At 46.5% G+C, this 18323-nt stretch overlaps 1 protein-coding gene across 4 annotated transcripts in view; it reads left to right on the top strand.

Annotated features, from left to right (window-relative positions):
• FAM133B (family with sequence similarity 133 member B) overlaps nucleotides 1-18323 on the top strand; it is a 130239-nt gene that overhangs the window by 101794 nt on the left and 10122 nt on the right. For all 4 annotated transcript variants that reach the window (XM_069211651.1, XM_069211650.1, XM_069211649.1 and 1 more), the window contains one exon: nucleotides 15827-15901. In XM_069211651.1, coding sequence (XP_069067752.1) covers nucleotides 15827-15901 — 75 coding nt within the window. The remainder of the gene's footprint in view (nucleotides 1-15826; nucleotides 15902-18323) is intronic.

Raw genomic sequence — 18323 nt, 5'->3', positions numbered from 1 at the left:
AGCCAGATTCTGTAGCTGAAAGAGCACTACATACATTAGACATCAAAAGAGCGCTAATGTACTACATTGACAGAACAAAACTAATTTGGAAAACAAAACAACTATTTATTGCTTTTCAAAAACCTCATACAGGAAATCCAATTTCTAAACAAGGCATTGCTAGATGGATAGTTAAATGCATTCAAACCTGCTATATTAAAGCAAAGAGAGAGCTGCCTATTACACCAAAGGCACACTCAACCAGAAAGAAAGGTGCTACCTTGGCCTTTCTAGGAAATATTCCAATGAACGAAATATGTAAGGCAGCAACATGGTCTACGCCTCATACATTTACCAAGCACTACTGTGTGGATGTGTTAACTGCACAACAGGCCACAGTAGGTCAAGCTGTACTAAGAACATTATTTCAAACTACTTCAACTCCTACAGGCTGAACCACCGCTTTTGGGGAGATAACTGCTTACTAGTCTATGCACAGCATGTGTATCTGCAGCTACACATGCCATCGAACGGAAAATGTCACTTACCCAGTGTACATCTGTTCGTGGCATTAGTCGCTGCAGATTCACATGCGCCTCCCCGGCAGCCTGTAGCCGTTTCGAAGTAGATCTTGAACATTTGTACATTTGTAAATATATTACTTTAAGCTTCATTATGTACATACGTATTCACTCCATTGCATGGGCACTATTACTAGCATACACAACTCCTACCTCACCCTCTGCGGGGAAAACAATCTAAGATGGAGTCGACGCCCATGCGCAGTGGAGTCGAAATGGGAGGAGTCCCTCGGTCTCGTGACTCGAAAAGACTTCTTCGAAGAAAAACAACTTGTAACACTCCGAGCCCAACACCAGACGGCGGACTGTGCACAGCATGTGAATCTGCAGCGACTAATGCCACAAACAGATGTACACTGGGTAAGTGACATTTTCCATATATATATATATATTAGTGCTCGCTTATAATGGTGTCCCCGCACTCACGAAGTCCGGGGATTTGGCCCTGGACAACATGGGGGCACCTTTGCTAGTGTAAGGGTGCCCTGACACACAGTAACTTTGCACCTTGGGTGGCAAAAGAAATGCTGCAGCCCATAAGGATCTACTTGAACCCCTTTGCCCTGGGTACCTAGGTGCCATATACTAGGGACTTATAAGGGGGGTCCAGTGTGCCAATCAGAATTGGAATATGGAGTCACTAATCTATAGTGACATATTTGGTACACAGAGAGAGCATAAGCACTGGAGTTCTGGTTAGCAGAACTCCAGTGACACAGTCAAGCATACTGACAACACACATAGGCCACAAACTATGAGCACTGGGGTCCTGAGGGGTCCTCTTCAGGGCGTAGGGTGCTAGGGGCGCAAGGTCACAAAAAAAAACAGCAGTTCAGTTTTGCTTGCCCTGGGTAGTCCATGTGCAGAGGTGCTGGATGGGTCGGCTGCCTCACGCACTGCATGGTTGGCGAAATGGGGGGCCACCTACAAACAGGCTGCAGAGGGGACTTGAGGACATGTCCGGGAGCTCCCAACGGGTGCTTGGTCTGTTGGGGGAGGGGGTATCTTGGCAGCAGGTTAACACCATTGGTTGTTGTGGACCCAGGCCGGGGAGCTCAGATACAGTTGGTTTTGGTCAGCGAGTGCTCCTAAGTTAAAGGTGCCCACGGTTCTCGGTTGGACCTGCAAGACGGGGTCAAAACAGGACAGCTGGGCCACTCTCTGCTGGCCTCTGCGAGGCGGACGTCCCTTGATGTCTGGTCGATCTTTGCAGCGTTGGAGCCCTGATTGGACTCAAACAAGCTTTGGTTGCTGCAAAGAGTCTGGTACCCGGAGTACTGGTGCAGGACGGCTCCAGTGGTTTCTGGGGCCTTCTGACATGGTGGGGAGACAGATCTGTCCTCCTGGAACACGGTGACCTCCTCCTGAGCGCCTGCTGTTTGTGTGGAACCGGTGGTCAGCAGAACAGTGGAACGGATGTTGCGGTTGGTGTCTGCAAGCTGAAGGGAAGTGGCTCCTCCACTTCAAAGGAGATGCTGACGGCTTGGCAAAGGGCTGCAGGCCCTCCGAGGCTTTTGGGGATGCACAGATGCAGGACGAGTAGAGTTTTTGTGATTGTTTGGACTGGGGCAGGTAGCAAGGCAGGATTTGATGCCAAAAGTCCACAGTCCGCATTCCTCGCTTCTTTGGCTCTTCTTTGTCCTCCTTTTTCTTCAGTCAGTCAAATCTGTCCCTCTGGTGTCAGGCGGCCACCTAAATTAATCAATTTAGGGGCCTTATGGGGAATGTAGGGTAGTAGCCAATGTGCTGCTTACCCCTGTGGTGACTACACCCCTGTATAGCCACTTCCTGTAGCAATTGATCATAACCTTGCCCCAGAATTCCTAATTCTACCAAAACAAGATGGTGGAACCCAACCTTCGTGGAGCACATTAGGCAGCCCACTTTAGGGTTGTGGCTAGCCTGAAAGTGCAACACAGCTACTGCATAATTTATTTCTCACCTGTCCTACTGCCAGATGGGTTTTAGTACAGGGGGTGACATCTCCCAGGTGTGCAGGAAGCTGGGGTCGCATTTCAAAGGCAGCAGGGGCTTTGAGGTTGCTGGCCTTTGCTATGCAGATTCTCTAGCCATTCTGCTGGAGGTGTCAGTCAGTCAAGTCTTCAGTCAATTTGTTTGACCATAAAAACACAAATAAAATCCATAGGACATACATACATCAAAAGTTAAAAAAAATGTTGGAAAAGTCAATACAGACCTCATTCATTAAACAAATAAGATACATAAAATCCCTTTCGTACAATAACAGCAGCAAAACAACTCTAGAACGTCTCCACATGTCTCATCATATGTCAACTGGTAATCAATAATCAAGTAAAGTGCATAGTTTCTTTATAAGGCAACAGCAGTGACTATGTAACTGAGGACAGCAGTGCAAATTTTGATGGAGAAAAGATTTTGCAGGTGAATCAACCCCTCTTTATGAGATGTAAAGTGCTTATTCAAAAGTATAGGGCGCAAAATGCACAATCTGAAAGAGTCATACAGTGTGCAAAAAAGCATAAAGTGTGGGGTCGATTGAGCCATAATGGTGTCACAGGGGTACCAAGGGAGGGATGTAAACCAAGTGTCTAAAGGAAAGGCCCCTAAAAAAATTAACTGCTTTTAATCTTAGCCTAGTAAAATAGAATCTGTTCTCCAGATTAGTTATCCAGGATAAACATTGTTCCATACCTGGGGTTATAGGGATTTGTATGTACCTTGTAACAGTTGGGAAATCAAGAATATGCTTGGATCTGGATTCCTCTCTACGGGATGCAAAGACCTCTTTGGGAATCTTTTTAGAATTAAGGGCAATGTTTTCTGATCAATTGAATAACTGTCTTAGTCCCTGACTGTAAAATGTATTTTTGTATATTCCAGTTATGGGATTGCAGACATATTATCTAGACTTGGACAACTCGCTAACACCCGCCTTGAAAATTGCACTTTGAGGGTACTGCATATCTTTAGCCATAAAAGGAGTGGTGCCAGGCTTATCTGGTCCTGTGTAAATCCTAAAACTAGTACCGTGCGGGCAGTGAATCTCCCAGTAGTCCTTGGGACAGGTAGAATCCTACACAAGAAACTATTTTCCACTACCTAAGTTTCCTTGACTGAGCATATCCTTAAACTCCAGCTCCATAAGTACCCACGGCTAAACATTTACTTTTGTAGAGTTAGGTCAGCTCCCTTAATGGTTTTTGGCCAAGCCTTTTGCAAATCTAAATACTGCATCACCAATTGCCCCCTTTTTTTTTTTTGCAATCTGTGTGTCAATACCCTGTCCCATTCCCGACCATTTGCACCCCATAAAATGACTAAATAGTTAAAGCTAGAAACTTTATCAATGGGTCGTCCCTCTATAAAAATAGTTTTGATTTAATATTCTTAGAGCTGCATGACATAATAAAAGATTTATGCTGGTTCACCTTAAGTTTGACTTTGAACATAAAATAATTGAAACCATCTGAAAGGTTTTGAAGATCATTTGCTGCCCGGGATAAAAAAAATGCATAATCTGCATTTAGCAATACCAAGACTTCCTGGGTGCCAATTCTCTAGGGATATCTTTGCTACAGTTGCTTAATACTTGATCTAGGGAGTTAATATATAAAAGGAAGAGGAAGGGATCTAGTATACACCCCTGCCTGACGCCTCCGACCACACTTATCGGGGCTGTGTAGTCCCCATTCCATGAATAGTGCACTTTAGTTGTAGAGTCTCCATGTAGATGTCTTATGATATCTAATAACGAGTTTTCGATACCTGCCTGTTCCATCAGGACCTACAAAAAGGCTCCATCAACCAGGTCAAAGGCGCAGGAGAGGTCAATAAAGGTCATGTGTAATACCCCTCTCCTGGCCTTGACGTATTTTCCAATAATGAGCATGAGATTGAGGGCCTGCTCTACAGTTCCCAGACCTGGACGGAATCCAAATTGAACTGGGCTATAAAATGAATTTACCTGAGCCCACGACTCTAACTTCCCTAAGATGATACACCCTAGGATCTTCATTGTTAATCGACCCGTGAAATAGGGCAGTAATATGTGGGTACGTTCTGAACACCTTTTTTTTTATAGATGGGTACGATTATGGAATCTCTCCAAGAAGCAATTGGACCCTTCTTCACTGCGGCCCTCAATACATTTGTAACTAGAGGTGCCCAAAACTCAACGTTTGATTTGAACAGGTCATTTGGGACCCCATCGGCCTAGGGGCCTTTCCATTGGTGACTCATTATAGCATCAGTTACAGAGGCTAAATCCACCAGGTTCGCTACCAATTTATCATCCGTAGGGAAGAAATCATGCCCCTTTTCTACCCTGTCTGCACACTCCCTATTATCTGGATAGAAGACGGCTGAATAATGTGCAACCACATCTTGTTTGGGAATTTGACATGTGATCTCAGTGAGGGGGTTATCTGAAAAGAAAGACCTTTAACTGTATTGCTTTGTATAGATCTTCCTAAGCACTCGCTTTAATATCATGTTTTCTATCCTGAAGTACTTGCTTATATTTGAGCCTAGCCACCGTGACCTCTTGATATTATGAGGGGTTGTGTTAGTGGCTAGCTTAAGGGCTTCAAAAGCTATAGTACACTCCTGAGAAAACAAGGAGTGACCTTCTCGCTCTTTGGGTGGTTTGTTTGAGACCAGCCTACTTGATATGGTTCCACTAAGCTCACTAAAACAATCCAGGACAGTTACAGGGCCATCCGTACTGGAGAGGTAACCCAAGATCTCATTACAGTTTGAAATACCAAAATTATCAAAACTTTTTTGGGTTGATAGAGCCCCACTTTTTTCGCACCCCCCTATTAGTTGATTAACTAACCGGGGCTGTAGTCTTTACAGGCATGCTATCCGGGATATGGAATTGAAATCTTAAAGTTACAGGGTTATGGTCGCTGAATGAGAGTGGCATACCTCGTAAACTGAGAGATGGTAGGCCATATCCCTTGATATCAGAAAAAAATCTATTGTGGAGCCCTTGCTCCTTCCTATAAATAAGGGTAAATTGTGTTTCTCTCTATCATGCGCCTCAGACGAGAAGATTAAATTTAGAGATACAATCAATTGATTGTGCGTGCATTTAAAGATAATAAACTCACCTACCCGTGTTTGTACCTTGTCGACACACTCTGCGACTTGATTGCCCAGCTCTTCAATAATATGAATGGGGTGAGACAAAAAGAAATAAAAATAAAAATTGATTAAAAGAATGTTAAAATAGTCAGGCAAACAAAGCTTTAAAATTTGATTGCAAGGCCTTAGTGCTATTGTTGTGACCTTCAGGTTTCTGGTTAAGCACGCCACAAAGACCGCTAAGCCCCCCTTTCCTCTCCCAGGAGCAGATGTAAAAAAGATATCGGAGGCTCAAGGTTCGTGGCTACATATTAAATCAAATTTCTCTACAAAGGACAGCCATTCCTAATTTTGGAGCTTGTTGGGGATCCCTCCTGCGACATTCTAGGAAAGAAAATACATGCTCTGCCCACCCAAGTTAACCCTTGGTAGGTGTGTATTTGGACCAAGCCAATTTGGGAGGTGGGGTTTGAATGTTTTCCTCCAATCCCGACACAGACCGCACGCTGTTGTTCTCCTCTGAGTAAAGTCAATCGTTAACATCCAAACCAGACAGGATATTGAATTGGTTGCCAAGTGGTAAAGAAAATATGATTTCATTCTGTTATGAGAATAGTTTGTTCCCTGGCCCGGTTGTCCCCTAAGGCAGTTGATCCTAAATGCCTGTTAAAAAAAAAAAGTGGCAGCATCTTTATTGTGCTACAGTTTGCCATGTCAGATCTTACTTGGGCCAAGATGTCCTCGGCAGTCTTGGGTTTGCGGAAGGTTACAATAACAGTATTACACGGGTAATTCCTGTCTAGGGGTCCAATACTACCCACCTGCCGAACAAAAATAATCTCTTTATTTAGGGCCCAGTGACCATTTATTGTATGATTGAACAAAAATAAAACCTTGTTCCTAAGGGACCAAGTTGATTCCAAAGTGCCTGGGGGCAACTGGGGAACATTAGCCGGAATAATGACATAAGGGCAGGAAGCTGGTTGGAGGTCGATCACAATAAGGAAGCTTGTAGCATTGCTGTCACTCCGATTTCCCACAGATGATACTAGAGTCGAAGGACTGTCAGCTTGGGGGTAGAGGTTGTGAAGAACCTATGATTCTATCTGGGATGAGAACCAGGTTTGGGTTACCAGGCCTATCACAAGCCTTTGTATCATTTTCCCTAGTAAGTGACCGCGTCAAGGGCTTTGATGGTTGTTGGGCCGGAGCTATGAGAACCTGTGAAGAGGGTGGGCCAGTAGCTTAGATAATTAGGCCTTCCCTTCATTACTGGTATAGCCTCCTTCTGACTTTACATATTTGGTTTAGACGTGCCTCAATGGTAGCTAGGTGATTGTAAACGGCGTGCAATTTGGCATCAAGGAGGTCGCTTATATGGCTCCTAAGGGGCTTCTAGAAATTGGCCTGTAAAGAAAGGGTGGGTACTGGTTCAGGCTGCCCATCTGATTCAAGCACTTGTTTAGATTTGGTCAATTTTTGTTTAGGGTCTCTCTTCCACCACTTAGGTAAATGTTCCACACCCAAAGGGCTCAAAGTTAATAGCAGAACTATGATGGGTGTCCCCACACCCTCAGTACTAGGCCCCACAAGCCCATTTAATGAGTTAGTGTCAGGATAAAGAGCAGCTATACCTTTGAAGCTTGGGGTAGCATCAGCCACAGATGCGGCTATCGAGGAAAGGGGGGGAGACCAAGAAGTCCTCTGTAGTCAGTGAGAGGCGCCGCTCAGCTACCTCTATTTTATTAGTCACAAGGTCCACGGCCCTCGCCAAGAAACTAGTAATATTCATGCAAGGATGTTTCTGTTGTAGGTCTACTTGCTCTCCTGATTTGCCTTTCTTTTCCCCATATCGCCCCAAATTTAAAAAACATTAAACACGGAAAAAAAAAATTAAATACACGGATCAGAAAGTGACCAAGGTCTGAAGAGCAAAGGGGCAGGGCATGGCCTGGTCTCTGTTGGTCTATGACAGGTGCTGTGGGGAAGTGGCCCCACTTTTCAAGCACTTCAGGCCCCCCTCTACAGATGGAGGCTAGTTAACGAGGTCCCATCCCATCCCGTGTGGCCCAAGCAGAGTCTGGTGCACAGTCTAGTAAAATAGATGGCACAATGCCTCCTGGGCTGTGGGGAAGCAGCAGCGCTTGTCAAGTGCATCAGGGGTCCTCCCTCTACAGATGGAGTGTGGGGACGAAGGTCCATCCCATGCAGCCATGCAAAGTGTGGTGCAGAGACTGGTAAAATAGATGCTGCGCTTGAGGGAAGCACCCACACTTTTCAAGCACGTTAGGGGCCCGCCCTTGATTGATGGAGGCTGGGGAACGAAGTGCCAGCTCTAGAGTCCGGTAAAATAAATGCAGCACAGCCTGCCGCGCTGCAGGGAAGCGGCCATGTTTTCAATGCACATCAGGCTTGCCTTAACAGATGGAGGACGAAGTCCCACCCTAGCCCTTGTGGCCCAAGCAAAGTCTGGTCCAGAGTCCAGTAAAATAGATGCTGCACTGGCTCCCGCTCTGCGGGGAAACAGCCATGCTTTTCAAACGTGTCAGAAGCCTGCTCTCTACAGATGGAGGCTGGGGGATGAAGTCCCACCCCAGCCCGTGCGGCCCAAGCAAAGTCTGGTGTAGAGTCCATTAAAATGGATGGAAATAGATGCCACAATGAACACCCTCCTCCGGAGCAGGCATTTTTCGGGCCTCTGAGATCACAGGCTCTCTCCTCCAGGGGGTCAGAAACTAGTCTGTGGTATTGACTAGCCTGACACCAGTCAGCCAGCACACTAGAGAACTAGCAGATTTTAGGGGGCACCTATGGGTGCATTGTAGGAAAGTACCATCTTGCCTGGCATGTTACCCCCATATTTCACTGTATATATGTTGTTTTAGTTTGTGTCACTGGGACCCTGCCAGGCAGGGCACCAGTGCTCATAAGTAAATGCCCTGTATGTGTTCCCTGTGTGATGCCTAACTGTCTCACTGAGGCTCTGCTAAGCAGAACCTCAGTGGTTATGCTCTCTCTGCTTTACAAATTTGTCACTAACAGGCTAGTGACTAAATTTACCAATTCACATTGGCATACTGGTACACCCATATAATTCCCTAGTATATGGTACTGAGGTACCCAGGGTATTGGGGTTCCAGGAGATCCCTATGGGCTGCAGCATTTCTTTTGCCACCCATAGGGAGCTCTGACAATTCTTACACAGGCCTGCCAGTGCAGCCTGAGTGAAATAACGTCCACGTTATTTCACAGCCATTTACCACTGCACTAATGTAACTTAGAAGTCACCTATATGTCTAACCTTCACTTGGTGAAGGTTGGGTGCAAAGTTACTTAGTGTGTGGGCACCCTGGCACTAGCCAAGGTGCCCCCACATCGTTCAGGGCAAATTCCCTGGACTTTGTGTGTGCGGGAACACCATTACACGCGTGCACTATACATAGGTCACTACCTATGTATAGCGTCACAATGGTAACTCCGAACATGGCCATGTAACATGTCTAAGATCGTGGAATTGGGTTCCCAATGCCATTCTGGCATTGGGGGACAATTCCATGATCCCCCGGGTCTCTAGCATAGTACCCGGGTACTGCCAAACAGCCTTTCCGGGGTCTCCACTGCAGCTGCTGCTGCTGCCAACCCCTCAGACAGGTTTCTGCCCCCCTGGGGTTCAGGCAGCCCTGGCCCAGGAAGGCAGAACAAAGGATTTCCTCTGAGAGAGGGCGTAACACCCTCTCACTTTGGAAATAGGTGTGAGGGCTGGGGAGGAGTAGCCTCCGCCAGCCTCTGGAAATGCTTTGATGGGCACAGATGGTGCCCACCTTTGCATAAGCCAGTCTACACCGGTTCAGGGATCCCCCAGCCCTGCTCTGGCGCGAAACTGGACAAAGGAAAGGGGAGTGACCACTCCCCTGACCTGCACCTCCCAGGGGAGGTGCCCAGAGCTCCTCCTGGGTGTCCCAGACCTCTCCCATCTTGGATCTAGAGGTGCTGGGGCACACTGGACTGCTCTGAGTGGCCAGTGCCACAGGTGACGTCAGAGACTCCTTCTGATAGGCTCTTAAAGTCTTGGAAGCCAATCCTCCTTTGTTGGTAGCCAAACCTCCTTTTCTGGCTATTTAGGGTCTCTGCTTTGGGGAATTCTTCAGATAACGAATGCAAGAGCTCACCAGAGTTCCTCTGCATCTCCCTCTTCACCTTCTACCAAAGGATCGACCGCTGACTGCTCAGGACGCCTGCAAAACCGCAAAAAAGTAGCAAGACTACTACTAGCAACCTTGTATTGCCTCATCCTGCCGGCTTACTCAACTGTTTCCAGGTGGTGCATGCTCTGGGGGTAGTCTGCCTTCACCCTGCACCAGGAGCTCTGAAGAAATCTCCTGTGGGTCGACGGAATCTTCCCCCTGCTAACGCAGGCACCAAAAGACTGCATCACTGGTCCTCTGGGTCCCCTCTCAGCCTGATGAGCGTGGTCCCTGGAACTCAGCAACTCTGTCCAAGTGACTCCCACACTCCAGCGACTCTTCAGTCGCTGTTTGGTGGAGGTAAGTCCTTGCCTCCCCATGCTAAACTGCATTGCTGGGTACTGCGTGATTTGCAGCTGTTCCGGCACCTGTGCACTCTTCCAGGTTTTCCTTCGTGCACAGCCAAGCCTGGGTCCCCGACACTCCTTCCTGCAGTGCACAACCTGCTGAGTTGTCCTCTGGCGTCGTGGGACTCCCTTTTGTGACTTCGCGTGGACTCCTGTTCACTTTCCTTCCAAGTGCCTGATCAGGTACTTTTGCGGGTGCTGCCTGCTTCTGTGAGGGCTCCCTGAGTTGCTGGGCGCCCCCTCTGTCTCCTCCTCCAAGTGGCGACATCCTGGTCTCTACTGGGCCACAGCAGCACCCAAAAACCTCTACCGCGACCCTTGCAGCTAGCAAGGCTTGTTTGCGGTCTTTCTTCGTGGGTACACCTCTGCAAGCTTCATCGTGATGTGGGACATCCGTCTTCCAAAGGAGAAGTCCCTAGCTCTCTTCTTTCTTGCAGAACTCCAAGCTTCTTCCATCCGGTGGCAGCTTCCTTGCACCCTCAGCTGGCATTTCCTGGGCTCCTGCCCACTCTCGACACTGTCGTGACTATTGGACTTGGTCCCCTTGTCTTACAGGTACTCAGGTCTGGAAATCCACTGTTGTTGCATTGCTGGTGTTTGTTCTCCTGCAGAATCTCCCTATCACGATGTATGTGCTCTCTGTGGGTAGTAGGTGCACTTTACACCTACCTTTCAGGGTCTTGGGGTGGGCTATTTTTCTAACCCTCACTGTTTTCTTACAGTCCCAGCGACCCTCTACAAGCTCACATAGGTTTGGGGTCCATTCGTGGTTCGCATTCCACTTTTGGAGTATATGGTTTGTGTTGCCCCTATACCTATGTGCTCCTATTGCAATCTATTGTAATTTTACACTGCTTGCATTACTTTTCTTACTGTTACCTGCATCATTTTGGTTTGTGTGCATATAACTTGTGGATATAATTTATCTTCTTACTGAGGATACTCACTGAGATACTTTTGGCGTATTGTCATAAAAATAAAGTACCTTTATTTTTAGTAACTCTGTGTATTGTGTTTTCTTATGATATTGTCCATATGACACCAGTGGTATAGTAGGAGCTTTACATGTCTCCTAGTTCAGCCTAAGCTGCTTTGCCATAGCTACCTTCTATCAGCCTAAGCTGCTAGAAACACCTCTTCTACACTAAGAAGGGGTAACTGGGCCTGGCACAAGGTGTAAGTACCTCTGGTACCCACTACAAGCAAGGCCAGCCTCCTACAAGCATGTCATAATAAATCCAATACTGGCATCAGTATGGATTTATTAATGCGCGGTGTTTGATACCAAACACCGTAGGTTTCAATGAAGCCATTATGTAGCTGGGTAACTCGTATTGACCAGTGCCCGGTACATACCTTAAGATGGCTTCCCTGTTCACTTGTAATATCCAGTAATTGTGCTAGATATCATAGGGTTATATCTGCTAATGCTGAAATGTCCTTACATGAAAGATAATGCTTTCTACCTTAGGGCTCTAAGGTCTGTTGTAGGGGTGACTTACATGTATTAGATGCAGTACCTTGGGAATGGCATACAAGTGTGAAATGTCGTATTTTCACTCATGGTTGGCACCATGACACGCAGTCTGCAATGGCAGACTGCATGCAATTTGTAGACGGGTGTCTTTCGGTGGCATAATACATGCTGCAGCCCTTAGGGACCCTCTTTAGTATCCAGGCCCTATGTACCAGGTACTATTTATTAGGGACTTACGAGGGTGCTAAAAGATGTGCTAATGGTACACAATTAGACCTTTTTCCTTGTTTTAGGGAAAGAGCACCGGATAGGGACCTGTTTAGCAGGAACGCAGTGCACCTTCAGTCAAAAAAACCTCAGTACTAGATGCAAAAAAGTGGGGGTGACCATGTCAAATGGGGCACTTTCAAATGTGTCCGACGTGTGATGTTTTATGGGCTTTCCTTTTTTTCCCTATAGTGAACTTTTCAATCATGCAAGGTCAGTGTATATCCGCCATCTGTTTTTGTTCATAATCAGAGCTGTCCTATTACTGGGAGATGCAGAAAGTGTACTCCTTTCGGAATTAGGGTGATTACTTACCCTCAACCCAAGTTACTGCCCTCTCAGCCAAGGCTCTGGATTGACTTGCAGCTGTAGTAGTTTTACTTAGAATGCATGTGTGCAGTCTGCAAGACTTTTGTTTGCTTACAGCCCGCCCATAGCTTAACATTTGTTAGATTTAGCGTCCCTCTCATTTGCTTCGCTTCTGTTTGTCACACCATGCGGGTAAAGACCAAGTACTTTTTTCCTTTCACTGCTCCTCTTTTTAGGAGCTACTTTTTTTTGTGTGCTCAAGCACTCCATACAAGTGCTTGTGTTTTTAATCCGTCTCCTATATCTCCATCCATGTAACTTCTATTCAATCCCATCCCAACTCTACTCTGCCAGTCCACACTACACCACTCTGCTAAACTCTGCTTTAGGCCAATCTACTTTATGCCACTCTGCGAGTCCACTCTGCTCTATGCCAGGCCACTGTACTCTGTGCCACTCTACACATTTATCTCTATGCCAATCCACTGTACTGTGCCACTCCACACTAGTCTGTCACTCTACTCTACTGTGCCACTCCAAGTCACTCCACTTCAATATATACCAATCCCAGCCACTCCACTACAGCCCATGCCACTCTGCCTCTCTACTCATCTCCAAGCCACTCTACAACACTCCATATTACGCCATTCCACATCATGCCACTCCACTCCGCTGTACTACATGGCTAACAGATATTGGCAAAGCCATTAGTTCTCGCAAAGGTGAAATTGTAGGAAGCTGGCTCTTTACATGATTGATCAAAATGAGATATATCCTGCAAAGGGTCCAGGGGTTCCTTTACCAGTTGAGAGGGGCTTGCACTAACAGTCCCAAGGTGCTCTTTTAGGGGATAGTGTGGTTGAGCAGCCTTAGGCATATCAGAGGGGAGTATGAGAAATACACACGCAGTAAATAAATGAGACCCACGACTCAGGAAGGAGATCCACACCAATTTACAAAAATAGCAAGTATCTTTATATGTTTAGGCACAAGAATCAATACAATCAGAAAAAGAAAAAAAAAATGACTCATGTTCCAAAAGTCGTCACTTGCATTTTTGAGACGTGGCAAAGTTATCCTATGGAGAGAAAAACATTCATGTATAGTACAGCGACTTACGTGACCAATCTCCTGGACTTAAGGTGACTATTGAGCAGCGGTCAAGACCACACTAATAGGTCACACTGGGGCGACCTTGTGCAGAGGTGTAGTACGGCATCGGGTGCCCCATGTTAGTCAATGGGGATCAGTCCAAGTGAAAAGATGCTACAGGTTCGGACTGGAGATCCAGTCGAGACAAACCAACAAGTGGGTTCCAATCTTGAGATGCTCATGGGCAAGGGGACACCTTAGGTCCTCTTCTCCATGGGCGACGGGTGTATAGGTGTCTGGTTTTATCCACTGCAGCATTGGTGATTGAGGAGGCCTGCAGGCAGAAGCTGCAGGTAGCATTTGTGAGTCCATAGTGGGCAAGTCCCAGGTGGGCTTTGTCTCCTGGACCACGCTGGCACTGTTGGTCCACTTCATCTCAGGCTGTGTGACACAGGTGCAGTGGTGCTTCCAGGTGTCAGGTTTTCAGCGGTGTGGAGTCCTGGCCTTTTGTCTTTGGGTGCATGCACAATGCAGCAAAGCAGCTCTTCTTCATGAGAGTTCCTGGGTCTTTGTTGAAGGCAGGCAGTCCTCCTAGGCTTTGAAGGCACAACAGCTGCAGGGCAAGAAAAATTTGGTGGGAGCAGTAGACAGGGCTGGGTCCAGGTCAGGTACTTCTTCATTTGGTTTTGCCGCTCTTGAGTGTCCTCCTTTGTAGGTCAGCAGGAATTTGATTTCCTGGTGCCGGGGGCTCCCTTAAATACTGCATTAAAGGTTTTAGGGGAGTGTAGGGTAGTAGCCAATGGGCTACTTACCACTGGGGGTCACTACACCCCCTATATGACCATTTCCTGTGGGAAGTGGGCATAATCCTGTCCCAGAGATCCTAACTCAGCCAACACCAAGATAGCAGATTTCTAAATCTACCATTACCAAGATAGCAAATTTCTAAACGTTGTGTCCACATCAGGCAGCACACCGTAGGGGTGGACTGACTCGAGGGGAGGACACACCTCTATGAATACTACATTTTCCACCTGTCCAGGTGCCAAATGGGCCCTGGGGCGGGGAGGGGAGGTGGGGGGGTCAGCATCTTTCCTTTGACTGAAGCCAGATCTGCATACCAAGAGCAGTGGGCTTTTTTTGAAGCCCCCTGCCTTGGAATGCAGATTTGAGGGTCATCCTGTTAGATGGGGTGCGTAAACACCACATCCCAGAGAAGGCTTTGTTTCTGATTGTGCAAGAGCAAAGGCTCTCACCCTTGGGGGTTAGAAGCATGTCTGGTGGTGGCAGGCTGGCTAAAACTGGTCAGTCCGCACAACGGGAGTTGGTAGGTTTTCTGGGGGCACCTCTAAGGTGCCTTCTGGGTGCATGTATTAATAAAACCATCCCTGGCATCAGTGAGGGTTTATTAATATGAGGTGTTTGATACCAAATATCCCTATTTTCCGTGAAGCCATCATGTAGCTGGGGAACTGGTAGTGACCAGTGTCCAGCACATTTATTTAAAATGGCTTCCCTGTTCACTCACTATGTCCAAGATTTGACAAAGAAATAGCAGGGGCATATCTGCTGGTGTAGATATGTCCTCAGGTGTAATATAATGCACTGTGAACTAGAGGTGCGAGGCCTCCTGTAGGGGGGTGACTTATATATATTGCACACAGTGTTAGGGGACATGGCACACAGTCTGTGTGCCATGTTGTGTGTTTCACTTTTAGCTGCACCAAGTCACGCAGCCTGCAATGGCAGTCTACATGTGCTAGGTGAGGGGTCCCTGGGGGTGACATAATACATGCTGCAGCCCTTGGGGACCCTCTTTGGTGCCCATGCCCTAGATACCCAGGGTACCATTTAGTAGGGAGTTACAGGGGGGGCAAAGGTATTAGCAATTTGGGAATAATTGCATAGTTTTAGGTAACGAGGTGTGGCACTGGGGACCTGGTTAGCAGGAGCCAAATGCAGTTTCAATCAAAATAACATAATTAGCAGGCAAAAAGTGGGAATGACATTGTTAAAAAGGGGCACTTTCCTATTGAAATCTATTGGCTTTGCCAATGCTTGTTAGCTGTAGAGGCTAACTGGTCTCCTCAGATAAGTGTTGTTCACTTTACCATAATAACACCAATATTCCTCGTGATGAAATGGAAGACCTGCAATTCTCCGTTAATAAAGAGTTGGTGGAGAGTATGTTCTGTTTTAATTATCAGTCAGCAAGATTAGTGGGTCAAGAAAATTCTACTTGTGAGCATATCGGCCTGGTGCATGAGGATCTGAAAAATCGGAAATTGTAAAGGTCTTGTAAAACTGATGTGTTAAAGTAAGAAATATCACAGTACAGTTGTGTTAAAAAAAAAAAAAAAAAAAAGTTGACAAACTGATTTTGAAAGAAACCATAACTGTCATATTTAGCTTATGGTCCCCTAATCTACCATTTTGTGTTTTTATTTTTTACATTTCTAGATGCAAGTGAAAAAGAAAAAAAGCAGCAGTGAAGAAAGAGAAAAAACAAGTGTAATTCCTATTCCAACAAACAGTGTAAGCATAAATCGCAGTAACAAGCAGATGGTTAAGTTTTAAAGATTGTTTTCTTTTCCCATTGTATTGCATGTAGTGGAAGGGTCTTCTATCTATGCACAAGCTGAAGAGTGACCTGCTGCAAAAAAGGGTACTAAAACTCTATTTTATTTCATAATTGAGGACTCCGTGTATTTAAATTTTAGTGCGTATGTGAGTTTAAACTGCCAGAATTTTCAACATCATGAAAGCTATTTCATTGTTTTCTCTCCTTGTTTTTTCCCAGCTTTCCTTGCAAAAAGAACTGATTCTCTAAAAATCGACATAAATTGAAAGTGCCTTATCACCACTGTTCTTCAACTTTTTCATTTTAGTTTGAGTTCTTTTTAATTTGTCCTATTGTTAATCGTTTCCTTTGAGGACACATTTGATTTTATCACAAACGTTTATACATTAATTCTGTTTTATTATTGTGAGCACTCTAGATCTCCTTTTCTTACATTGTTAACACCACATCTCTGCCTGCAGTCTGTGGGAAGAGGAAAGCCTTGCACTACAAAGCAACATGCATTTCTTGTCTGTTCTAAGCTTCGAAAGGGCTCAGCACCAGAGACCGTGCCAAAGAGTTTCACATTGTGGCCATGTTAGAAATGGGGTTTTTGGTTGGCAGTCAGGTTGCCCTCTGTCCAAGCAAGAACCCTCACTCTAGTCAGGGTAAGTCACACACAATCCAAAATCAGCCTGTGCCCACCCTCTGGTAGCTTGGCACGAGCAGTCAGGCTTAACTTAGAAGGCAATGTGTAAAGCATTTGTGCAATAAATCATACAACACCATAGCATAACACCACAAAAATACACCACACAGTGTTTAGAAAAATATATAATATTTATCTGGGTATCTTCAGGTCAAAACGATCAAAGTTGCAATACGAATTTGTAAAGATATCACTGAAAAGTGATAGAAAGTGTCTTCAGTCTTTAGAAAGTAAACAAAGTCTCTTTCAAGCACAAGTACCTGGTTTAGCGTGGAAAAATCTCTTCAGAGGGCCACAAGAGAAGAGGTGTGTGGAAAAAGGGTGTGTGCATCGATTTCTCCCCAGCACACACGGACTTGTGTCGTTATTTTCCACGCGGGGAAGTCGGGCGTCGTTTTCCGGCGCGCGGACAGTCTCTTGCTGTGGATCGCGGGGATTACCAGATGTCCCGGGTCTGTGCTTGGATTTTCCTGCTTGTTCTCCGGCTGCGCGTCGGTCTGCGGGGCTGCACGTCGAAATTACGATCTCACGGCAGGCGTCGCGTCGATTTCTCCTCTAGACTTCGATCTGCGGGGCTGCGCGTTGAAATTACGATCTCACGGCAGGCGTCGCGTCGATTTCTCCTCTAGAGGTCGGGCGGCGTTGTCCTTGCGAGGCCGTGCGTCGGATCTTCGATCGTCCCAAGAGCGTCGCGTCGATCAGCGTCGGAGTGCGGCGTTTTTCTCGCCGCGAAACAAGCTGTGCGTCGAAATGTTCGGCGCACGGAGCGTCCAAGAAAAAGAGAGAAGTCTTTTTGGTCCTGAGACTTCAAGGAACAGGAGGCAAGCTCTATCCAAGCCCTTGGAGAGCACTTTCACAGCCAGACAAGAGTTCAGCAAGGCAGCAGGGCAACAGCAAGGCAGCAGTCCTTTGTAGAAAGCAGGCAGGTGAGTCCTTTGAGCAGCCAGGCAGTTCTTCTTGGCAGGATGTAGCTTCTGGTTCAGGTTTCTTCTCCAGCAAGTGTCTGATGAGGTAGGGCAGTGGCCCTGTTTTATACCCAATTGTGCATTTGAAGTGGGTGAGACTTCAAAGAGTGGCTAAGAAGTGCACCAGGTCCCCTTTCAGTTCAATCCTGTCTGCCAGGGTCCCAGTAGGGGGTGTGGCAGTCCTTTGTGTGAGAGCAGGCCCTCCACCCTCCCAGCCCAGGAAGACCCATTCAAAATGCAGATGTATGCAAGTGAGGCTGAGTACCCTGTGTTTGGGGTGTGTCTGAGTGAATGCACAAGGAGCTGTCAACCAAGCCCAGCCAGACGTGGATTGTAAGGCACAGAAGGATTTAAGTGCAAAGAAATGCTCACTTTCTAAAAGTGGCATTTCTAGAATAGTAATATTAAATCCGACTTCACCAGTCAGCAGGATTTTGTACTACCATTCTGGCCATACTAAATATGACCTTCCTGCTCCGTTCAGATCAGCAGCTGCCACTTCACCAGTGTATGAGGGCAGCCCCAATGTTAGCCTATGAAGGGAGCAGGCCTCACAGTAGTGTAAAAACGAATTTAGGAGTTTTACACTACTAGGACAGATAACTACACAGATACATGTCCTGCCTTTTACCTACACAGCACCCTGCTCTAGGGGTTACCTAGGACACACATTAAGGGTGACTTATACGTAGAAAAAAGGGGAGTTCTAGGCTTGGCAAGTAC

The sequence above is a fragment of the Pleurodeles waltl genome, chromosome 10 (genome assembly GCF_031143425.1).
Source record: "Pleurodeles waltl isolate 20211129_DDA chromosome 10, aPleWal1.hap1.20221129, whole genome shotgun sequence".
Lineage (NCBI taxonomy): Eukaryota > Metazoa > Chordata > Amphibia > Caudata > Salamandridae > Pleurodeles > Pleurodeles waltl.
Note: the sequence above shows the minus strand (reverse complement) of the source record. Positions and strands in the feature narration are given on the sequence as shown.